At 36.1% G+C, this 26594-nt stretch overlaps 1 protein-coding gene across 1 annotated transcript in view; it reads right to left on the bottom strand.

The window, feature by feature from the left end:
* Positions 1–26183, bottom strand: part of LOC117112674 (DNA polymerase theta-like) — a gene marked incomplete in the record, with an annotated part of 33615 nt that extends 7432 nt beyond the window's left edge. Inside the window, 19 exon segments of the mRNA XM_033255806.1 lie at positions 1977–2271; positions 6145–6324; positions 8141–8301; positions 10373–10526; positions 10835–11115; positions 11556–14125; positions 14674–14917; positions 15406–15721; positions 15936–16087; positions 16516–16705; positions 17089–17231; positions 18411–18623; positions 19009–19155; positions 19369–19733; positions 20433–20553; positions 20932–21088; positions 21594–21925; positions 22780–23834; positions 26051–26183. Of these exon segments, the coding sequence (XP_033111697.1) occupies positions 1977–2271; positions 6145–6324; positions 8141–8301; positions 10373–10526; positions 10835–11115; positions 11556–14125; positions 14674–14917; positions 15406–15721; positions 15936–16087; positions 16516–16705; positions 17089–17231; positions 18411–18623; positions 19009–19155; positions 19369–19733; positions 20433–20553; positions 20932–21088; positions 21594–21925; positions 22780–23644 (6886 nt within the window).
* Between the last annotated feature and the right edge of the window lie 411 nt (positions 26184–26594).

Raw genomic sequence — 26594 nt, 5'->3', positions numbered from 1 at the left:
AAACTCTAAAACCCTGGAGCGCAATGGCGCTTCCGCCCCCTTGACCCCCGACCAGGGCTCTGCACCTGGACCGCGATGGGGGTCTAGGCGGCCCCCTATACCCCCGGCCTATTTCAATTTACTCTCCTGTTACTTTCAAATTTCTCCTGCTACTCAAATTCTTAAATAAACCCCTGAAACAGTAATAGGGAGCTTTTGATTTGTCTAACGACACGACGTTAGGACGGAATCACTCATGCGTGGCTGTCCTACCGGGCATCCTACGTCCTCTGCATATGTAGATTTGACTAAATTGCGTCCTAGAATCCATGCAACGAGAACTTAACATTCTTGCATGCGCAGATGACTTTTAGTGACTGCCATACGTCCTACCACCGTAGTGCAATCAATAGCTCCCTAATAAATAGACTTCATAAGTTCTACACAGCTCTATCCATGATATCATAATTTCTGCGACGATTATTTTCGCAGGAGTATGATGATGTCGTATTTAAACGAATATGAGGCTTGCTATCACACAACCAGCGTGGTGCTAAATGTTAACATGAGTAATTAACATAAGAATGCATTAGTATTGTATACTTTAGTACAGAGAAATCGTACTACTTTTACTCATAACTTTGGCAATAATAAGTTGATTCCAGTAAATGATCTATCACTTTAAAGCTTATAAAGTGGAGAATATGATTTTATTAAATTAAGTTTTCTTGTTTTGGTCACATGCTGGTTTTAGCATGGCAAGCCCCGTATATTGGCGGATCACAAGTATTTGTTAGTTAAGAAATTAAGTTATGTGAGATTTACACTAAAGTTACATTCTAAGAGAGAGTGGAGTTGCTTTTGAGGGAAAAAAACTTGCCATTTGGGAATGAAACCAAAAATGTTAATTCTGTCATCTAAATTTCAAGACAAAATCGTTCAATAATTTTTTTTTTTTTTCACAGCTAATTAAAGAGCAAGTTAATAACAAATACAAAAGTTAAGGTTTACATAATTATTATAGCCATTATTTTCACATTTAAATTTGGTTTAAATTATGCTTCACTATTGTAACTGTTAAATATTTCAAAATGGTTAAAAAGTGGCCTTATCTTTCATATCGATTTAATGAATTTTAAATTGTATGCTATTTTGAGTGTAAAAAAAAAAATGATTTGTGATTTGTTATGCATAATCAGAATACAGGTATCTTGTTGATAGCTGAATGTCGTGAACTCAATAATCTAAGCGTAATTTAAAATAATGCATAATAGTATTAACAAGTGCAGGAGCAGCGCTTCGACTAATGGCATTTCATTCAACAACCTGTCACAGCCATGGCTTCTTCAGGTGACAATTAAAGAGTGAAATAAATCAATCAATTACATAATATACTGTCTGAGGGGGCAAACAATCAATGCATACACAATAGAGGTATGGTGAAGATTAATCAACAAATGTCAAGCCAAGCTCTGCCAGAACAATAAATAATAACTTGTGTGAACGTATGATAAATATTATGATGAGGGCGGTACAAAGAGCAAGCTAGTATCACTACAGTGCTACGAACATTTATTACATGGAACAATAAACAAATAAATGTACAAGTCAAATACAAAGGCCAATGTCCAAAGCATATAATTATATACAAAAGCTATCATTAAAAACCAGATAGGATTACCAAAAGTCAAAAAAAATTCTATGTGAAGTGGTTTTTTGAGGTTGAAAGGGCAATATGAAAATAATTAAAAATATGTCCACCAATTAAATATAAATTAAAATTAAATGTTGCTGGGAAATATGTACAAAATGAAAATCAAAGCAATACAAGGAAGTAAACATTATAAAACCATGCTTAGTTTAAAACCCTTCAAATTCTACTTAGTGAGCATAAAATTACATTAGATATTAAAATTTAAAACTAATTCATTTGACAAGGATATATATTATATTTTATCTCAACTATTTAGGAAAGCGGTATTCATATTTATAGTCACCTGTTGCTGTATGTGTCTGACAAATTCCATAGATCCTGTTCATATTAAGAAACGTGTTAAACACCTTCTCCTTCTGCATAGGGAATACGACCTTCGACAGCGTATTATTAATGCGCCTCCATTCCAGGATGATTCCTGGTAATCCATGCAAGTTCTTCAGTTTCTCCAGAGATTCCTTCGATGTGTTGAAACTCTTCGGGAGTTTAGGACGCCCTCTGCCTCTAACAGGTTTTTGTGGAATGATGGAAGCACTTGGATCACCAGATGGTGGAAGTTTTAGTTCAATAAAGAGAACCTAAACAAAGAGTTTTCATTCTTTATTCCAATAAAAATCATATTGTGATTATGGAAATTAACACAGATAACAGGAATTACAATTTCAGTAGTGAAACTCTTAACCTTCATATTTGGAATTAAAACAGAATTTATACTAACAGTTTATCATCATTCCAAATGAATTTCCATCTAATTTAATGAGAACAATAAGATACTTAATTACAGTAGGCCATACAGAATATATAGTACATTGTAATTAATGTATAATAGTAAAAACTGTAGTGAAAACCTTTTCACTTGATATTACGAATTAGTCATTTGTGAAACAAAACGATAGGCTGGGGCGGATGCAGAGGGGTGCAGACGCACCCCCCTAAATTTTATTAAGAAAAAAATTGTTGCATTGTATTGTTGTAAGGTATGAGAGTGCAATTTCCAGGCACCTAGAGGCAGACACGGATCCAGACCTCTTCGCACTGTTCGCCATTATAAAGTGATAGCAGTGCCTGGTGGTCTGGCAAATTCCAACTCTTTCTGTCAGAAATGCCACCTACCTAAACGAAGACGAAAATATATAGACAAAATAAACTTCATGCATTGTCTAAGTATTAATCAAAGAGGAACCGTAATTAAATCAGCTGCACGATAATATACGGTACACTGTTGAGTTGTTTTATTATTATTATTATTATGATTTATGTCACAATGTTTAATACAAAATCAATCACAGGGAGGCTATACATGTGCGTTGATTCCTATAACCTTATTGAAAGGCATATTTAATTTTATTATATTTTGTTATTCCAAAATTACACAACAGCGAAAACATATTATTTTAATTATTACTTTTTGATTAATGAATTATTATTTCATTACTTTAACGAATGCTATTCATTTAAAAAAAAAAAAAAAAAAATCTTTAATGGAGTTTGTAGCCTAATTGTAAGACCGAGAGCTTAAAACTTACGAACACACTTTGATACAGTACATCTAAAAAGAAAGTCAAAAATTACCACCGAGCAGAGACACTGAAAATGAACACGGAATGTGAAGAAGAGCAACGACGTGAATGGTATGTAAATTTCAAATCATACAGCATTGGAAGTGGACAAAGAATTTTAAAAAAATACTGAGAAATTGAGAAGATATCTACGTGAATGGTATGTAAATTTCAAATCATACAGCATTGGAAGTGGACAAAGAATTTTAAAAAAATACTGAGAAATTGAGAAGATATCTAATAAGCGTATAATACTGCATTAATTAGCAAGTAAAATGTAAAGTTTACAGGCCCGTATATCCAGTAGGTGGGGACTTTACGAAGAGTGCGTATAATGCACCCAACCAAATTTGATAAGGTCCGCATTTCCAAGACAGTCGAGAATGTACTGAATATAAATTTTTAACCAGTAGGCCTAATCTACTCAGTCTGTCGTGATTCGGAAAAACGCAATTTATTCAATTTTGAAATTTTGGCTTGTGGATGTATCTATCATGGAACGTGATCATATACTCCAAACAATTTTTCGAAATATGAAATTATTATGAGAGTTACACATTATATCCGACTGTCCACCCACTAAGCATTGAAATGTTGGCAATCAAACAATCACAGAAGCATAATTACTTATTTTCCCAGCTGGTGGCGGTACAATAAAAATGCATTATTATTTTTCCTGAAGTTACAACTTAAAAACTGTGGTCATAAGATTAATTTTAGAACTGCAGTAACAAGATTAATAGGTTAATCATTCCATGTCAGCATGTGCACTGAAAAAGTACTTTTTTATTTTTTTTTTTAAATTCGATTTAACATGTGTATAATGACTTTGATAAACAATCATAAGTCTCTGTACTATCTATTAAACATTTAAAGAATGGACTTCCTTATGTTGTGGTCATATTAGACTTATTTTTAAAGACCATTCAACAAACATAAAACAAAATTCCCACGTCAGTGCATGCATAGAAATTAAAATTTCCTGAAATTTGGATATAGAGCGGACTTCCTTATGATTTAGGCCTAAGGAAATATAAATGTATATGGGTTTGAACTTTGTAGGTGACAAAGTGTTCTTACATATGTTGTGGTCATATTAGAATATAATATCATTAAAGACCATTCAACAAGCAATATGAAACATATATCAAACTTTTAGGTTAAACTTTCTGCTTCCGAGCATGCATATAACGTAATTTTTTAGATATGATATTTTCATGACAGTCGAGAATGTACTCATTATATAAATTGTAGATAATTACTGTTGTCCTATTGTGTGCAATGAAAATATGACGACAAACTCAGGATACGGACCTCTGTTGACACTCATATCAAAGGGCCTGTTGATTAACCTTACACAGGAGCCTGTCGTCACCTGCTACGATGCCTCTTTATCCTTCTTATCATCACATTATTATCATCTTCATCATCACAATTATTAATTAATTATTAATTATTAACGTAAGTGCATTATTCAGCATCTATAAAACAAAACTTTCCGAAGCTAGGAGAACCCAAAGACTACCGCAAACCACCGCGCCCCCCCCCCCGCCGTACATCCAAAATAATCTTCCAGTGATGGAACAAGCAAACATGCGTTCTCTTCCCATGACCCCGCCCACTCAGGGACTGCCATATGTGCGATAGTCAGGGTAAAGCTTGGTTTCCATAGAATTGCTCACCCAATCGGCGACGCTGACGAATCACGGTGCATTGCTACAGTAGCTGCCCTGCGCAATCAGGAAGGCACCCAGATTCGTCTGTGAACCACAACTGTCACAACTGTCGCTGATAGGGTGGGCGATTCTATGGAAACCGAGCTAAAATGCTGGATCCGTGCCTGAGAGGTCGCTATTCTCAAAATTTTCTATTCTCTCACCCCAACCATGGTGGGGGCACGCACCCCCTACCATCAAATCCTGCATCTGCACCAGATAGGCTAGGTCAAATGTTTATATTAAACAGTGGTGGAGCCCTGCCAGGCACAGGCACCCCTATTCTCCAAAATTTTCAAAATCATTAAAAAATATGGAGAAAACCGAAAATTATATTTAAATTTAAATCTGAGAGTGCATTTCTGGCCATCTAGGTGCCATAAATATATTTTTTGTTCTACCTCAGCCCCAACCATGGTGGGGCTGAGGCAGGTGGACACTATCTGTGCAAGTCCCTCCCTGGTGCCTCCATTTCGACTTCCTGGAAAACTGTTGAAGCACCATTTCCGGCCTCCTAGAAGGGTAATATTTATCTGTCAGGGGAAAAGAGAAGGGTTTGTCATGGAATACCATAAACAGCCTTGGAAAAGTGGGGTGCTAGAACCTCGGCACTCCCGAAATGCTGGTGAAAACCTTGGAATTCTGTTTAGGTTGAAATTATTACAGTATGTGTAAATTGATATATGATTATTGTTTCATAACAACAAAATCCCATCCACGTATCTAAAAAATATGGCCAATTTCCGTGCAAATATTGCAGAAATTCGGACCAAGGCTTCGCCTATGTCTTAATATACAACCCATGCATACGCAGTGTTACAATTCTGCGGACCTATTATCTGGAAATTTCCTGCACAAAATGAAGACAAATACTGTAATATAAAGTGAAATAAAGAAAATATAATTAATGTCTCAGTTTTTATATCATCTGATTATTTCCATCAGATTTTAAAATTCAACTCTGATATCTTGAATTTAACATAAGTTACAACATTCATGATATAATAATGTTTTTCCCAATTGATTCCATATATGGTGCGATGATATTTCTTGTTTAAAGTGGCAAAGAAGAGCATTGTTTTTATTACTGGCAAGAAGTGTTAATGAGAAGAAATATAAATCAGCCTAAATAATACAGTATATAATAGGTACTTAATTTGAAAATAGCAAGGCTTACCTCAGCAATGTCTTTGGGGGATGTCAATGAGAATGGATGTCCGGCAAACTGATAAGCCATTTGTTCTAACACGGTCAACTTAGCTTGCATCACATTCTTCTGTTCTTCAAACTCTTCTGAGTTGAATCCAAACCCATTGAGCTCCATCTTAGCTATGGTCAGCATTACAGGCATCTCAACCTACAGATATTAAAAGTGACGCAATTAGAAATAAGTTTTAGTGAAATCCAGCAGGCTATAACGTTTTGTATAGTAATATTTTTTTTAAATTGGAAATCACCTGAATGTTCCTTCATATATGAATGTACATACCATTTTTTCTTTCCTATTAAATGAGAATTAATGCAAATCACACATACTAAAACATTCCTCATGTCAAATGCCCTTTCATACTCTTTATATTCAACCCTTTATATAAAATAATTCAGGAGCAAAAAAATTGCAGTATAAACAAATGCTTATATATTGGCCATGCCCAGCATCATTCTTAACTCTTAACAATAAAGTCTGGGCTGGAAAACACTTTATCATCTGATATATTTATAAGAAGTTGTCAAGTCAAGATGGATATCTCGATATCAAGGCAGGAAGATAATAGTGTAGTTCATTATTTGTAAATTACTGTATGATTGATTATGTTTCCTAGCACAGTAATACTACATTAATATATTTATGGAAATTTTTATCCCATACATAAGTAATCTAGAGAATCATCTGCTAAATGAATGCTAAAAAGAGCTCTACCTATTAAGGTCTATCTGTCATAATTTGACTTCTTGTAAAAACAGAAACCGGCACTTTATAATTTTATGTAAGATGATTCATTCTTTCTAACATCCTTCTTGACACAATTTTTATCTCCCTCCAAGACCCTTCCAATTAACGACCACACAAATGTGGCCACAGATAGTTATGTGGCCCTGGTTGAAAACCTATCTTTTATCATTATTTGTTCCTTCCAATTAAAGACTATCTATTTAGAGACCAAAGACCATGGCTTTGGTGGATCCAACTGAAGATTTTCATCCTAATTACAGACCACTATTAAATACAGATAATGCGCATTTCATTGAGTTCATCAATAGCACAAAAGAAATATATTGAAGTTAACTATCTGTGATATTTCATGTTTTAGAATCTCAACAGGTTATAGTGTTGTACAGTACCGTACATTGAATAGTGCCAATGGATTGTCAATCTAGTCTCTAATCAAACCGTTGTTAGATGTGTTGCGACTTTAAATGAGTGTATGGAAACTTTCGTTCATGTTTTTGTCACAGAACTCAGCAAGAGCACTAAAGCACAGTACAGCCATAAGATTAATATCATTTTGTTCATTGACACAACAAATCAATCTAATTTCTTTTTACAATGTTGATGATTGAGTTACAAGTCTACATCAAGTGCCATGAGCATCTTTGATGGATACCGATGCTATACAAATATACACTATTTTTATTATTATTATCATTAGTGAAATTGAAAAGAATATTAACAAAGAACCATTAAATTAATAACCTTTTTAATTATCTTGACTTTTTACAATTTCAAATATGATGAATTTGCCCTTATCATTAATGCAAAAGATTGGCCTAGTTTATTAACTAGTCTCCAATAGTGCATCCACCTATGGTAATGTTTGTTAACATCAAGTTATATCCATCAGATCTTATCTTGTTAGCATTCTACATAACAACATGCAATGTATTACCTTTGTCATTTTCAAAAAAATGACCATATTTGTATTTTTTGGTGCTGATTTGGAGAGTATTAGATTTCAATTTATTTATTTTTTTCTCTATGGTACAATAAGATGGATACAAAGCAAAATAATAAGCACAAGAAAGAGAGTGGGAGAGTGGAACAAGAGCGAAGAGAAAGAATTCCAAAAGGCTAAAGTAAATCACTATCTAGGTTGGTCTCCTAAACACTGTCCAAAAATAAATGAACAAGAACAAAATGGGTTATCAAATGATCTTATGTTGTTGACACTCACCTCTGTAAAGGCTTTGTAAAGACCATCAGCTTTCAGTTGGTCTATCAGAACATCCATCAACATAAACACCATGACAGATTCAATCGTTGCCCGCACACGCCCTGAACATGCATTCTGGATCATCAAACCAAGTCCTCCAATACCGACACCACCTCCAATACCTAATGTGGCAAAATAGGTATTGGAAAATAACAAATTTGTTTATTGAACATACAACTTGACCACCGTTTCACAACCTATGGGTCGCGTCCCATGTTTGGGTCACGAAAAAAAAAAATTGATGGGTCGCATAATCTCTTCAGATCGTGAAAACTTTACTTAACACAAACAAAAATAAATTTACAGTAAACGAAAGTACAATTTCAGTGTCAAAAGTGCATCAGTTTACTTTTGTTATGCGTGCGTTATCACAGTTTCTTGTTAAAAATATATTATCAAAACATTTGTACTTCAGGTATGACAACTTTAAAGTATTAGTGTTGTTCCTTTCAATGTGTTAGGCTTTCAGCTGCAAATTATGATGAGAAAACATTTTTAAATTTAATGTGTCTGTGTCTTCGCATAACCCATAAATCTCTGGCAGCACTAGGAATTTATAATAAAATATCTGTAGATCATTAATTTTAAAAAATCTTTAGCTAATATTGAAAAAATGTATAACTTACGCGGTTTTGTTAAATGAGTAATTCAAAGTTATATTTTCATTTTTATGGGTTTTACATGATTTTGTGGGTGATAATATCTCTTAATCAATTCAAAAAAGAATCAAGTGGGTGGTTCCTCCCACTATCCCTCACACGTATAAAATGACGGATGTTTTATTGACTTGAAAATAACCTATCTCCTTCAAATTCATAAAATCTTGCATGTTCTGTCTTTTTGTTATACATGATTTACATGTAAAAATATTAGCCAATGCACATCATAAGATGTTTTGCGTATACAGTGCTTTGTGTATATTGAATAACAATAATGTTTTAGGGCGATGTTAGTGACTACTGTAATATTTTAATGGAGTTGGGTAAAACAAGTACAGGACTTCATGTCTGGTTGCCATCAAATGTTTTATTAAGAATAAGCAGACTGAGAATGAGTTTGCTCATGCAGTCATTTATTTTAAAACATTAAATGTGTTATTTCCTAATTTCACTAAAACAGAAAGAAATCTAAAGACCACATTTAATGCCCAGGGTTCCCAAGTCTCCTACAGAGAAGAACTGTTCTTTGCTGCAACATATATAGCGGCCTCATTTGACCTATTTTCCACATAGCCAGTAGGCTAGGCCTATGTCTAGTACTAGTAGAATTGTTGAAAACGATAAAATTGAGAATTAATTTTTATCAGACTTCCTAAAAAACTTCTCATGTCAATAATGTAAGCCTCCTGCATGATTTTATCATTGGATATATTCCATTAAGATGATTTGTAACTAATACTAGTTTCCAACGGAACTACATAAGTTGCAAGGTTCAAGGTTCTGCTTTGATTTAAAATTTCCATAACAATTGTATAAACTTTTAAATATAGTTAATTTTAGTTTCACTTTGTATGTTGATCTTATATTGTAATACCATTTGCAATTGCGCTTGGTAATTTATATTGTTATGTCCGGTAAAGTTTTGCAAACACACATTGTTCTCCATTTGATAATTATATGGTCAGTAATGTGACATATAGTAAGTTGGCCTAAATTATGAGTCTATCAGGACAACTCTGGTGTAAAGATTTGTAGTCTAAATTAGTTAATTGCTATTTTGATAATACAATCATGTAAGATTATATTGTACATGTACCACATTCATTCATATGTTTTATTATTAGTCTAGATCTTTTAGTTCTAAGTGTTTATATTTTCACTTTTACAGACGAAATGTTCATTTTGGACATTATACAGTATAGTGATATTTTTGGATTTCACATAGGCCTAATCAACAATTACATAACTATTGGAACGGAAATGTAATTCGACCATCAATTGGAAGTTTGGAACACTTTCCTGTACACTGAAATCTTTTAGGAAACACTTGGACAATTAAGAACAATTCATGTTGCATAACATCATTTCTTTGATGCTATGATTGTATCAAGTCTCACAAATTCATCTTTTCTGTAATTCAAATAAATACATATTATATATAACATTTTAACAAGGCCTTTTCCAGGATTATCTATAAATTTGTAATATTGTTCTGGAATATTCGGTTTTTCAAGGAAACGCGGGTTACACATACCTTCTAGAAGATGGATCTCATGCGACAAATAGTGGGTGACCATTCCTTGAAGATTTCGTTCCTTGGCTTCTTGGCTCAGCAACCACCCTGCTACTTTAGGATCTTGGACTGCTCCATTCAGATTAATACCGCAGGCACGGCTCAGCACTTTATACTTTGGATATAAAGTAAGTATATTAACAGTGCGCCAATGCAATTACTGTAACACCACCACTCATTCTTATCACTGCTGATACATTATTGTTTTTTATATAATTTTATTACAAAACTCAAGCAAAAGCGAAAAATCTGTCAACTACACTGTCACAATTAAGCTTTATGTGACCATATATGGATGTGATATAACATTATAATGTCCATAAATAGGCAAATCACATTTGTATTTGTCACAAAAAAAACCTGAAAGAAACTTACTTTTTGTTACACAAACTGCATGTAGAGAGAATATGAAATATTTCTAACCTGATTTTTGTAATCAAATAACCGCCTCACTATTTCATTTCTAGAAGGGTTTGTTCTACTCATCAACAGCACTCGTTTGACTTGTTCTAATCGCTCATGTATGCTAAGGGTGACATCACATGGTGGTTGTGCAAGGCTGTCATCAAGACCTGGAGTGATGTGGTCTTGGAAGGAGATGAAGTAAGCATCCTTGGCACCCCAGCACACAGATATGCCAGTCATTAGAACATCTTCTTCTGGTACTTGTAATCCATCTATAGTTTCAGGCTTCTTTGTATTACCTGCAAAACAAGTGTTTCCTTAAACCTGAGTTCATATTCATTTTTATTATTATTAGTTATATAAATTATAAAACTTTTTTAAAATGGCTTTGGTACATATTGGGACAACTTTACTGGAAATAGAGGGCCTCAACCTTCTCTTATTATTCGGAAAGCCTAACAAGAAACATGTTTTTCTGCTTTTTATAATGTACTACAATATACTTCTAAAATCATGATTATTATTTTTAATATACTGTAAGATAAATTAAGTAATGTAAACTAAAATTAAACATGTACCGTACATACACTGGCATTAGAATGTGAATGTATAATTCCAAATGAAATTAAGTATTGGAGGTTTAACGTTTCTGGTTAGAATTTAGGTACAGACTCGTAAAAGCAACTACAGAAACTACTGAAATAGAGTAGGTACTACTGTTACATTATACAATACTTACCTTTATGAAAACGTCCTCCAATACCACCACCTTCTACGGTTGCCTGAATTCCCTCACAAGCAACTGCCAAACAGTACACACTTTTAGACTGCCATTCAATTAGAAAGTTCTCAAACATTCCTCTGTCAGCACACACATCCACGATCGTGAAAACACCGTCTGTAGCGGGGATATTGCCACTTAAGCCCGTATCAGGGGATGTGTTACTGATGCACCTCTCTAAAGTACAGGTGAGTTGAGTCTGTGTGTCCAGATAGAGCTTCAATTCATCCTCTGCACAAGCATCAACATCCTGACATGCAGGAAGAGTACGTGTATCAACAGGTGTATCATTTGACTGGATAAACTTATTGGCAGCTTTTGAAGCCAATTTTCCATTTGGCTTGTTTTTGGTAGCCATACTGACATTTGTGTTTGCACTAGGCATCTTTGAGGTACCTTCCGTAAGATTACCTTTACTTTTCAGATGGAGGGTTGTAACTGTTTGTTTGTTTTTACGACGTGGTGTGCTTTTTATGGTTGAATATTTTTCTCTCTGAGGAGTGTGCCGCAAATACCTTGGAGTTACCGGTTTGTTTTTTGGTGGAGGAGTGGGAGGTATAAAATCATCAGCACTTTCCCTTCTTTCCTTCACAGGGCTTCTATTAGAACAAATCACATCTTGCTTAGCACGTTTCTCTGACTTCAGTTCATTTACCAACACTTCATCACTTCTGCGTTTTCTGTGCGGAAAATAGTTGTCAATCTGAGACTTGATTTCTTTGTTTCCTTGCTTGCATTTCTTTGGTGGAGGCCTGTATTTTTTTTTATCACCAACATCACCAGCAAAAAGGTCAAGCATTTCAAATGCATCATTACCGCAAGTTTCCTTTGATCCTTTCGGTTCGTTTACCATTACATCTAACTTAACAACTGTTTCTTTTTCTTTTGTAATCATATTAATATTGTTATCTACACTGCTATTAATAGGACTCTTCTTTACGAAATCCTGTTCCACATGTATTTGTGGATCTTGTAATTCTGTAGAATTTCTTGAATCATAAAATGAAAACGACGAGCTGTCGAGGGCAGCAAGAGCAAGATCATTGTCTAGCTGAGAATATGTTACGCCTACGTCAATAGTCGGACGTTTGATGTCAATGCATGGCGTGATCAATTTGTTTGATTCAACCTGATTGGATGACACAATTTCACTAACATGATCATTTATCTCAGACTGTTTAGCACCGTTGGTGATTGCAGCGCTGAGAGGAGTACTTGTTTTGGTCATATTTGAATTACTAAATATTGCACTTGTTTGTTTCGAACTTTGGAAAACGTTATTGCACTCTGATACAGGCAAATCAACCTGGAATAAATTATTAATTATCGGCGAATTCAAAGAGTTAACTGACTTGTACATGTTAAAAGAATCACTTAAATTCATTGCAATCAACATATCTTCTTGTAAATTAGAATAAGAATAAATAGAATTCCTTTTCTGTCCTGTAGAAACTGCAGCCACAACTGTTTCGAGATTATGTTTCATTGGCGAATGGTTCCGCTTGAAATCATTCACTAAGCATTCCTCGAAGGTGCAGCTGTCCATTAATAGCGGAGAAGCTGTAGACGAAATTAATTTATTCTTCTCGCAAAATTTATTCATCTCATTAATCAACTGTGAATCAAGTGAAGGAAATAAAGGACTAAATTCGGAGCAAATTTCTGGAGATACAAGGAGGCTATTGTTAATGCTTTGATTCAATGTGTTTACGATTCCTTCATCTTCTTCTTCCTTGTTCTCATGACCCCTAATTTCAATAACAGCCTGAGGTACATCATTTTCTTTCTTAACTAAATTAAATTCCTGATTGGTTTCTTGTGATGGTGAATACAAATCTGGACTATTCAACATCTCGTGAGAATTTACTAACGACTGTAACGTTGTTGTTGAGGTCTCACTTTTCTGTACTGAAGTACCAGGTTTACCTTCAGTGAAATCCTTATCACTGGACCTTGCTTCACTACTTGTAGATGGCTTAGATACAGTTGGAACTTCATCATTTTTTCTTTCATCAGGTAAATTATTCTTTCCAATATCTGATTGCAAACGTTCTGCGGCATTTATTCTTGATTGATCAACATCGGTTACCTGCGATGAGCGTGGATTGTGGTTTTCAATGTTTCTTACATCTCCAACTCGTTCTTGAGCATTTTTACTCCGGTAACTGCCATCCAGCATCGCAACACCAGTATCACTACCAACAGAAGTCTTTCGTCTCTGCGATGCTGACAGGGGTAAAGAAGGATATTTAAAATTACCACTTGAATTCCCAGGCTGGCCAATTCTCTGACTAGATGATCCAAATGATCTACTGGAAGCATGGACAGCCTTTGCTGGTGTGGCATCATTTCCTTTCCATTCAACTCCCATAACTTTAAGATCTGCTTTTAGAAGTTGCTTAGCTTCCTTTACAATCAACAGCGCTGCCTCTTCTTCTGTCAATCCTTTACGTCCTGTGGCCCAGATGCACCTTGATTTCTTCCTCTCCATAGCTTCACACGCCAACTCGCCCTCTGCTCTGCGAGTGCTGGAAACATCAATACATCAATACTATATCAACAATACTTTATAATACTTATAAACCATTGTATCATCAATACATAAATTTCCAAAAAATCAACACAGGTTCTATTACATACTGAATATTGATATACTTTTTATTTGAATAAAATGCCCTGGGGCATTTATTATGCAGCAGAGCATTTGAGGAATGCATTTTTTTGAGTGAGGCGTTGATGGATATAAATTATATATTTTTCACTGGACATATTTACTGTCACAATTATTGTCGTAAGTTATTGTATGATCACAGCTTATAGATTACAGATTAGCAACAATTTAATACTACAAAAGTAAAAACTTAGAAGGATATTTACAGTATATTTGAGGTGGGGGGGGGGGTGAGGAAGGCTTGTGTTCATTTGATGGAGGAAGAGGGTTTATTCCAAATGATATTCTAAAGAGAGCATTTAAGCAAGGGGTGATTATTCAAAGGGGAATTGTATTTATTCAAAAAAAATATGGAAAGCACAGATCTTATGTCTAAAAGCAAGTGATAAAATGGGCATTGCAAACCTTTGAAATGGTACAGCTTTCCTCAAGAGAGTCTCAATCTCTGCAGCGTTTGCTGCTGCTACAGTGGCAACCGTATGAAAGCCACTGTTGTAGAGCAGTCTTGCCCGTTGTGCATTCACTAGAGAAATGCGAACCAGGTCCGACAGCTCACGCTGGATACCAAAGTTGAGACGATGCTGGAACTGGCTGACGAGAAGTTCCATATTAAGCCATCCCAATTTGTTGCAGAAAACAGTCACCATGCCTAACATATTAACAATGAATATTTGAGGTCACATGTAGAGTGTGTGAGGGCACGTATAATGCCGGATTCATACAAGACAAAATGTTGTACAGGGGGCACGCTACATTGCAATTTCATGAAAACGCATCAGTAAGTAAGTACCCGCCAGACACATGCAACACTCCCAAGATAATTAGCATAGATCAGTACACATGCTCAGGGGGCTTGGTCAAGCTTATCTTTTTCTGTGCGATTGCATTTTTTCACTGTCTGCGTATCAACTGTACTGACAATGTTAAAATTCACTCATGTTAGTACAGTAGATGGTGATTCTGGTAGGAAAATTTTGTGAAAAAATTTTTCATGTGTGAAACAGGTTTAAAACTTACTTGATGTCAAAGTGTTTAAAATTTAGGACAATTCTCAAGGTATTGCTTTTATTTATTACGGTCTTTATTATAGAAACAGATTACTGGGTTTTTAATACAATTCAAAATTGTTAAACTGACCTGCAAATGTGGCAGCAGATTGCTGGAGCGACTGCAACTGACCTCGAGGGCAGCCATATTTACGCGATACTTCACACAAAGGGACTTCATTGACCAAATCGCTGAGTAGTAAGGCCGTGTAAAACCTTTGATGTAGAGCCACAATTCGTTTATGTCTGGCAGTAGTTGTAGGAATAGAACCCTGTGCTGCCCTCATGAGGAAGCGCTCTTCGACTCCCACAAGCTCTGCAACCCGCAACTTGTCCATTGAGAAGTTCTCCCATTGGCTAATGAACTGGTACCAATCTGGATTCACTGATTGATATATTGGTGTTACCTTTAATTTCAGAAAAGAATACATTGATATACGACTAATTGGTTACGATCTAATGTCAAGTTGGAGCACCATCATCTTTAAACTCCCCATATCATGCTCCATATATAGGCTTACAGTATTACATTAAACAAACTTAAATATTGGTGTGATATGACATTATCGTACAATTATATAGGGCAATCAGACATAATTAGACGTTTAGGCTAAGATATACCTGGTATATAATATGCAATTCATTCTCCAAGACAAAGTTTTTCCTGGCACGTTGAAGCTCAGCAAAGACAGCAAGGGCCTCGTCTGGAGACATGGCTGATGAAAGTGTTGCAGAGCCCAGCTGAGTGGGTACAAATTTCTCAACAACTCCACCTAATTAAATGAAACACAATATTAATTAGACTCTAGTTAACAATGGCAAGGAAAAGATATATTAAGCTTAAAGTTGGTATGTAGCTTCTACGTGCTCTGCAGTTAAAATTTCCAAACAATGGCAGATGTTAGTGGTTTACTAGGTGTTTACAATCAGCACTAATTAAAATTACAATCTAGAGGCATGTCACTGCTTGATTCATTTTTGCAAATGATTTTGCCCTGTCTAAAAAGAAATCCCTGGATTCACCTTGGTTAACAAAATAGTACTTTCTGACATATTTGACTACAAAAAGAACAGTAAATGGCTTTATAGAGACAGTGAGGGCGCTATAGCCATTTTCATAGCCACAGTAAGAACCTGTTACAGCTTCTTTAGATATTACTTCTAGCCTATCAACATTCATTAATTTCATTGTATTTCCTACCATTTGTATCTGTTTTTTGAAGATGAATGAATTCATTGTCCTTCAAAAATTGAATGCAATTCTCTATCACATGACCCTCAGTCTCTACATCTCCAGCCTGCATTTCATGAGATATACTAGCTGCTAGTAATGTACTGGATGAATACTGCTTCACTTCATCTGGGGTGGAGGCTACACCACTAGCTATTACCTATTAATACAACAATGTCATAGTAAAGTAAACATACGCATATACTGCAATGGTCGCAGCATTTCCACTATCTCATATTTCTCTCTATTGTGTAGGCGTAGTAGCACTGCCTGCATTTGTCTAACACGTCTCAAATGCTTTAGTGTTAGAGGCGGATTCAGGGGGGCTGTCCTGGGACCAATAATTTTTTTGAAATAAAAAAACATGACTCAGAATTTGGCTAGGTGATCTGGCGAAGGAAGGACAAGCATTGCAACAGTCAAGTGGTGCCCTCAGATGGACAGTTCCATTTTCTTTGCAGGGTGTTTATTAAAAAAGCCGAGTCTGTATGATTCACAAAATTGTGTGCGATACGGCAAAATGTGATAAGGATTAAAACATACCTCTAATATTGCCCTCTTCATACTGCTGCTCAGACCTTCATTAGCATTCTGTTGCAGGCAACTACTCACTGGCGACAGCTTGGATCTTACCAACTGCTCGGCCTTGAATTTTTCAGAGGGCTTACACACTAAGATGCTTTCTCCTATAATATAATACATAACAGTTAAATATATACAATGAACCTTCCAGAGTATCAATCAAACTTAACAATTGAACAATCAAAACAAGGCCAGGAATAACTGACGTGTGCCCTACAAACATACATGTTCTCTAACAAATGCAGGGGTTTAGCCAGAAAAACGAAACAGACCGTCCAAAACAGAAGCCAGTGGGCCACGCCCCCTCCCAAACCTAAGAAAAAGAAGAAGACATTTAGAGGGCATTTAAAGGTGTTTAAATGTTGGAATTTTCTCTTCAAAGGAACAGTGTTGAATTAGCTATCACAACGATACTTCAGTTATAGACATAGATTGTGCACGGCTATGGTTACTAACATGTTTCTAGGCTATGCAGATGCACCTTCATGTCACGCCTAATAGTCTAGTGTAAATACTACTCTAGGTCCTCCGGCCGAATCGAGAGATAGGCCTAGACCTACTGTATTTTGTTGACTAATAAAATTTAACTTGTGACATTAACAACAAATTTTCTTTACGGTATTTCATGAATTAATTATAACCAGAGAGTTACGAACACCGACAATATTATGTCGGGGAAATGAATCTCAAGTATTGTATTTGCAGAGCCATGTGCATGTGTTGTGGGAGACTCAGAACCGTCCATTTTCCAGTGGGGTGTAAATATTTTTTGCACGACGTGTGTTGTAAGTGAACTTTTCACCGGGTAGGCAATGGTTAAGCCATACATTTTTGGGAATCCCCACCAAATATTGGTATGAAAACAACGTACATTCAATCAATAAAGGTTGTTTTTATCAAATATGATTTAGTTTAGTTTAATGTAACATTCGATAGATTTGAAGAATGTATAGAATTTGCTAAAGGTAGACCAGGCCCAATTGGGCTAGGCCAAGCCGTCCAGGCCGTCACGGTAAAAGTGGCCGTCCTAAATAATTGTTGCTGGCCAGAAGATGGCTGGACGCCTCACTGGCTAAGCTTATGTTATTGTGGGACCTTAGCAGCAATATCTATGGGGGTTTACTAAATTTCTAATGACTCAAAGTATGAAAATCATACATCTTGAAAGTTCATGCTAGTAGGTGTAACAGGAGAAAAACTTCAATTTTCAATATATTTGTAACCTATACCATCTGATGTGTTAACCTATACCATCTGATGTGTTTGGGCCAATCAAAGCTCACCTTCAGTATCAATTCCTTTCCGTCCGGCTCTTCCAGCCATTTGCTTGTATGTCAGTGTGTCCAACACTGACCGGTTGAAAGATGGGGTCCTAATAATGACTCGACGAGCCGGCAGATTGACACCAGATGACAGTGTTGATGTCGCAACCAGAACTTTGATAATACCCTGTCGGAATGCTCCCTCTACGATGTCACGTTCATCAAAAGTCAAACCTGAAATATTTGTTAGATAGTCCATAGAACAGAGAAAATGATGAGTCGTAAGTCTGATATGTTAGATCAGTGGTGACCCCGAAGGGGCTGAAGGGTTCAAGTCCCTTTTCGGACAGACAAATTCTCCTATCAGCCACAACTTGTTAGACCAAAACAGGAAAAAAAATTGTAATTTAAAAAGAAACTTGTTAGGTCTAATACATTTAAAAACAGCTTTAAATGGCCCAAAATTTCCCAGTTTTCTAAGCACCAGAGAGATTAGCTGTTATTTTCCAAGATAACTTTGTTCCTGGACCCAATTGGCCTACAGCAGAAATTTTCTGTTGGACACCTAATCCCCCTAAGAATGTTTTTAATTTCTATTTCAGATCAAGACGTCGCTTACCAGCATGATGATACGCAACAGCATAAGGCACTGTCTTCTTTAACGTCGCATCAATACCGACTGGAGTTCTCTTCAGTTGTTCAACCACATCTTTCAAAGCCGCAAAGTTCAAATCTATAGGCTGGTTGTCAGGAGCATGAACATTATCTTTAAAAAATAAAAACAAAAATAAGTTACAATACTCCTTAACTATTCTTTAAAAAGCTATACCACATTCATTGCTCGGAAAGCAAACAACACAACAGTGGACGTAAAACTCAAACTATGTACTAAATATTAAAAATATGCAGTCACAATGAATTTAATAAATCTTCACCTCATTAAATGATAAGTTTACTTAATAACCATTACACATCTTACCTTTCTCTGCCACAGGTAGAACCCCTTTAAACCGGTAAATTTCACGGGCAATTGACTCTGATAACTTTTCACACCAGTTCTTGGTAGGGCAGAAAATTAGCACAGAGTGTCCGTCGGAGATGGTCTCAAACGTGAGGGAGATGACGGCATCCTGATCACCTTGAATTCCACGCCCTGGGTAGAAATCTCTCAGCTTTGTCATGTCATTAGAGTACAGGGTGCTGTTCAGTTTGACCATCTCTGTTAATGGCACAGGCCGGAAGTCAGTCTTGTAAAGGTCAGCCTTGAGCCATGTGGCCAAGAGGTCAAGATTGGGGAGAGTGGCACTCATGCCGACAATCTGAATAGCATTTGAAGGATGGCCTCTAATAGAAAAGTGACACATTATACAACAGACATTTTAATGAAGTATTATTCTAGACACATTATTATTAGAAACTAATGTTTTGTTTATTTGAGGTTTCTATCTCTGTTGGTTGTGGATTAAAGAAAAAAACATACAGAAGTGAAATTATACATTGTCTCTTGTCTAAATTAAAGGTGTGGTCTTCTAATTTCATGCACGCAATAAATAGGATTGGATTTATTCGGTGTAAACACCAAGGAAAGCCCACGAAAGTCTAGAAGAAGACTTATTTAGAGTGGGGTCCTTCTGGTGGTGATTGGGCAGTACACCGGGAGACAATCCCCTACTCTTTTCCGAAGAGTGTACTGCGTTCTTTAACGTGCACATGGGCCATAATGCACACAGGACCAACGGCTTAAACGTCTCATCCGAAAGACAGTGCACTATTGTAACTTGTATTTATGAAACATAAGGAGAGGCAGCAATGGGAATTGAACCAGGGACCTAGAGATCTCCACGGTTTAGCGCACACACAGCGGCTACCACCAGATTAGCCGACTGAGCTAAGCTGCTCTCGCAACTGTTCCTATTTTTTCTAGCCTGCCCACACAACCCTACCTTAAGATTATTTTCTTCAACTAAAATAGTAAAATGGTATCATAGCAATCCTTTAATATGAATTTATTTTACAGTATTATACATACATGCATATCCTTACCCATCCACATTTCTGAGTGATGCCTTGTTTGATACAAACATAATCTTGGTGAGAACAAGCTCCAGAAGGTATCCCCTATGACAATCGCCAACCATATGTAACTCATCAACCACGACAATACCTTTAAGAAAATCAAGAAGTTCTGCTATGTTACAGGAAACACATAATACCAATAATTTTCTGAGCAAAGGAATTTATCTTGAATTATTTTTATTGGGCATAGAATGGTATCTATACACAGCATGCCATCTCCTACACATGTATTATTTGTCACAAATATCACTACTATATACCCCTTTATTTTCCTGAGTGGACAGGAAGAAAAATAGAAAATGTGACAGTGTACTTTGAGGAACTTGATCAGCATTAGACATCAACCCAAGACCAATTGGATTAAAGCACAAAGCCTAACATCTGTGCCATGCATCCTCCCAAAGTGCTATTAAATTATCTCAGCATACACCTGTAGTGTAAAATTTAAGTTTAAACTTTAATTTACCTAGTTGATCTAATTTCTTCTCTTCAAGTAGTCTGTTCACAAGGCTATTGGCCTTCTCTATGGTGCACACTGCAATATCAATCGCATCAAAACCTCCTGGGGGCGCTATACTACCCATATAGCCATCCACTTTTATCCCTACATCTTGAAACATGGCCTACGAAAAGGAAAGAAAAAAATGGTCATTATTCTAAGCACTGTCTTCACAATATATTCCATTGAAAGCATAAAGTAAAATAAGATTTTTTTTTTTTATATCAGAATCATTTATAGATTTTGTGCACCTACTGTAAAAACAAAATATAGAGTACTCTCTTTAAATTTATTTCGATCGCTTTTGTGATTGTTGCGATTTTATGAACTGTAATGTTTTTAAGTGAGGGCCCCATGATCATCAGCATACAGCTGTTTTGTGTAACCCTTGGTAAATGAAGTCAAATAGAAAATATAAAAGTAAAAAGATACTTTTCCCTCTTTTTCTTGCTTGTGTTCTTTAACACTTTCTTCATGGTTTTGTCATTTCTTTCTCATTTTGTTCTTTCCAGGATTTGCCACTGTTTAACAATTTGTCTGTCCTGGCAAACCTTTAATGTGTCTTTACAATATGCTTGTATGTAACACATCATTTGCCAAATAAAATTGATATTAATATTATTACTAACTTGCAGATAGAACATCTTTTCCCTGGTGACGGATACAAACGGTAGAATCACGATAGCTTTCTTTCTTGTCTCAATCACTCTCTTCAGCACCAGAAGCTCAGCAACCATTGTCTTGCCGGCACTGGTGGGAGCAGAGTACACCAAGTTACCACCATCGAGTACCGACCCCTGGCTCAGACACTCCGCCTGCCATTCAAACATTTGTCGGACATTTTTGTTGTGGTACTGAGCAAGCACTGGTTCTGGTAAACCCCAAGAGGACAGGAGCAGACGATCTGGTGTCGGTGGGGGTGGTGTCAAAGTGCTCATTGACAGTCCACTCAATTCAAATCCTGCAAGAAAAAAATGAGACAATTTGATGCTTTAATCTCTGTCCACATTATGAAATTTTATGTGACAAGTAATTGTGACATGCTCATATTTGGGTGTAATATGACATCATCATGAACTGTACACACCTAAGATTTTGTATTGTTTATGTAGTAAAGGCCTTCGATTATTTATTCTTGTTGATTTTATTGTTCACCATTCTGTAAGTATTGAATCTCATTTGCAGTTTATTTAGGCATGGAAATAAAACAAATAAAAATATATTAAGGGGACATTACACAAATTTGACCCATAAAATTTGATAGTGTGGACAGAGCTATACTGACAAAATCACAATGAAATGACGAAGAATAGCTGACGATGCGACGCTATAACGGAATCACTAGTGCGTGACTGTCCTACCGGAAATCCTACGTTCTCTGCATACGTAGATTTGGCCAAATTGCGTCCAAGTATCCACGCGACGGGGATAACTTAATGTTCTCGCATGCGTAGATGACTTTTAGTGACGTCATTAAGTTCTACGTCCTACCGTCATCGTGCAATCAAAAGCTTCCTATTATAAGGCATTGGGCATTGAGTATAGGATTAGAGAAGATGACGAAATGTGAGAGAGAGAGGGAAAGTAAGTAAAGAATGAGGGTGAAAGTAAATAGAAAAAAATGTGACCATTTTAAAATCATGGAGTGTTGTAATTCCTCAACATTTAATAATGTATCTTTGTATTTCAATGATGGTTAGTTAATATTAGTGTATATTAGAAAATGGATTTCATATTTTTAATTTTGTGTATGAAACTTTTATATCATTATCCTTTTCATCATCTTATCAATTATCATGTAAATTAGTAAATTACCTTGTGAGCCTTCTAGTGAGGTGTATGGGCCTTTGTACTTTTTCTTCCGTTTCTTTTTGCCCTTTTTCCCACTGCTAGTGCTACCCTTCTTCTGACTTTGCCGCTTCTTCCCACTTGATTTATAAAATTGCTGTTTCTGAGCTTTTGCCTTGTTTGTATCCCCAGGCTCCATAGAATTCTGCGAATCTGCACAATAGATTATTTCGCTAGTAGTAGGCCTATCAGTGTTCTTGATTTCTATTGGCGAAAATGAAAACAATGCTACTTTGTTTCCCACATCTTGATTATTGATGCCACTTGGTCCTGCGATTTGTGAATCACTATCCGGTTGTTTATTCAGCTGATTTACAGGGCCCAATTTCAATCCAACATCATGTATCAATGATGAGGGTTTAGGAGCATGTTTCCATTGCCTATTATTATTAGGCCTAGATGTTTTATCAGTGGATGACTTTTCTTTACTTTGTTGACCTGCGTCCCTGGGCATTATGTGGATGGCGGCAGATTTAGGCTTCGTCTCTGTTGATGTACACACTTGTATTTCTTGCCTTTCATCAGTTGCGTGGTTATGACATTTTCTGTAACTGGTACTTGGCCTACACTGTCCTGTTGTTACTTTTGAGGTGCCAGGTTGTTTAGAATAGTCTGTAACTACATTACTGACATTCTGATGCTTTGAATTCTGTTGACTTAGTTCCTGGGATGACTTCTCAATGTACTCTTCTTCCATACGCTCCATCTCCATGAGCAAGTCATCATCAATGTCTGATTCACCATCAAAGGAGAGATCATTATCATCTGGGCTTTGGGGCTTGTGTCTCTGATAGCACTTAGACTTTGCAACATTTCTACTTAATTGAGGCATGATCTCCTTCAGCCTGGAATATTGCTATGTACAAAAGATGAACTCAGGCCATGTGTTTTCCAATGTGAATTCTAGAGACAGGGTTAATGTTATTCTTTCATACTGTATTCATTTATCACATCCAGATACTGTGCGGCATACGGTAAATATCTGTCTCTCCATTGATTACATTGAATCTTGCATATTTCTTCTGCAAAAAAAAAATGATTTTACTGTCAGAGTCCCATTTACAAACACAAAACACAACAGTCAGGTTGGTTGAAATACAATTTTGAGCTTATACAGCAGGCCAGGCATACAGTAATAATAAGTTAGGCTTTACTTATCAAAACTAGGCTTACAGACTTAATAGTAGTAGTAGGCCTGAATCCGGGACAAAAAAAAGCACAATTATCTATCTTCATAATTATTTACTAAAATTACAGTAAGCCTACTTTTTTTATCTCAATTCTATCAGTTCTATCTCTAAACAAAAGACAACAATCAATAAAAGTGAGACACAATACTTGGTCTGGCCTGGTACATTGTAGCCCAAGCCAAGGTCATATCATCGATCCAACTCGGCCACAAGTCAACTCGGCCACAGTCAACTCGGCCACAAATCAACTCGGCCACAAAAAGTTCGGCTGCAGTAAACTCGGCCACAAGTCAACTCAGCCACAAGTTAACTCGGCCACAAGTCAACTCGGCCACAATAATATTGCTGTTATTATTGGTGTCATTGTTATTATTGTTTTTATTACCGTTAGTTTTAATATCAATTATTAGTATTAGCATTAACATTATGTATTTTTTAAATTTTTGCTGATATTATTATTGTTACCATATAAATAATACAACATTTTTTTAATTCATATTATTATTATATATTAGTAAATTACTGACTTTTACGTAAATTGACAGATTGTATAAATGGTGCGCAAAAAGGTAATGTAAAATAAGAAAAACGATGAATTTTTTTTGTGTTTGGTGGAGGAAAATTATTTAACTGGTTAAACTGATTATATGGCGTGTGCTTTTTTGGACTTGTGTATTGTTCATATTATTTGATGTATATCATTATATTTCATGTATCACTGCACGCCTCTCATACCATAGGCATAATTGTGTCGGAGTTCAAGTAACACAAACACACATCATACGCCTCCTCGTACGCCGCCCCGAGGCGTATATTTTTTATAACCTTGTTGTCATCACGCAATAACACATTTTGACAGTAGTTTTGGTCTGTCTCTTATACACATCTAATCACGTCATTGGATGCATCCTTGTCACTGACGGGTTTCAAACATATCCCCCAATGGTCGAACAAATATGAAGGACTGAAGTCTGTCACTCAACAATACCAATTGTTCCTATTGTGGATAATTGATATCAGATGCTGCACCCCACCTAATTTTAACGTAGGCCTAATTCCTGGGCGTGGTTCTGAAGAAAATAGTATCGAAATGCACGCCATCGTGCATTCATTTGATTTTAGTCGGATTCAAAATAAATGTTTAACATTTAAAAAAATCATAATGTGGTTTTTCTATTTCAATTTTTTATGATTAGGTCTACAGCTGTCTCTTATACACATCTAGATGTGTATTATGTGTTTTTCTTAATTATTAAGATTGCTTAAATTGTTAATGTTACAATTGTCAGATTTTATTCCATTCTGTAAGTGGCAGGTTTTCTCTGTTGAATAAGATTACAGTGTGAAGAAATGTATACAACGATCTCACGAGGATGTGACGATGATCAGAATTTTATTAAAATATACTTTGTACTTCATTTTAATCATATTGAAGAAAAAAGGATGCAGAAACTGTAATACCGTATTTACATTTCATTTTAATTATAAATAACTTGTGGCCGAGTTGACTTGTGGCCGAGTTAACTTGTGGCCGAGTTGAATTGTGGCCGAGTTGACTTGTGGCCGAGTTGACTGCAGCCGAACTTTTTGTGGCCGAGTTGATTTGTGGCCGAGTTGACTTGTGGCCGAGTTGACTTGTGGCCGAGTTGACTGTGGCCGAGTTGACTTGTGGCCGAGTTGACCTGCACCCATCCTATCCATGCATCGTTACACCCTAGATAGCTAGCTAGGTATAGCCCTACATAGCTAACCCAGAGTCAGAGACTACGAGACGACCGCTGCGGCGCCGCCTTTGCGCCTACCTACAGTACCTAACCTAGAGTACCGTACTAGGTAGGCCTAGGCCTAGTAGTGGTGTAGTAGTAGTAGTAGTAGTCACTAGTAGTAAGTAGGCTGATCGTAGTAGTAGCCTAGCTAGGCCAGAGTGGTGGTTAGTGCTAGCTAGCTGCTAGGCCTACTCTCCGAAGTATAATTTTAATGAAATAGAATATAGGATACAGTATAATTGTTCACCTCTTGCTTAACTAGTCCGAAACTACTTTACTTACGAGGTAACTAAAGCTGCATGTTGCTGGTTTAGCCTTTTAGCCTAGCCAAGAACGTACACTTTCAAAAACACCGCATTTTTGGTCTTCCTGCTGTTGGTTGACGACCATTGAACCGTAACGGCCACGCTTCTCCGAGAGAGGGCGCAAAACCTACATACTGTAGTTTAACTGTCGTATCAATCACGGAGATTATTTTATACCTCCATGTTTCAATCAATCATTTTAATATTCTAAATTATTATCTTTTAATTGAAAATGGAATTATAAATTGTTCAGTCACCAAATAGGAGATGTACAAACGTTTAATCTTTACATGAACATTTATTAATTGGTGATAATGATTTTCGTAAAAAAACGTCAGTAAATTCGCAATATTGCATTAAATATCTCTTCTCTTCCCTTACTCATAATCTTTATCTCAAAAACAGTAAAATTTATATACTTTCTTTCGTGTCTCTGGGTCGTTTCGTTCGTTTCACATTTTTGCATGATTGTTTTGTCCATAGTGTTTATGTGAAAAATAAAATCATTGCAGGCATATCTA

This window comes from Anneissia japonica, unplaced genomic scaffold (assembly GCF_011630105.1).
Source record: "Anneissia japonica isolate Jap-2015-1 unplaced genomic scaffold, ASM1163010v1 scaffold284795_len787576_cov167, whole genome shotgun sequence".
Classification (NCBI taxonomy): Eukaryota; Metazoa; Echinodermata; class Crinoidea; order Comatulida; family Comatulidae; genus Anneissia; species Anneissia japonica.
The sequence above is the reverse complement of the archived record's forward strand: the minus strand, read 5'-3'. Positions and strand labels throughout refer to the sequence as shown.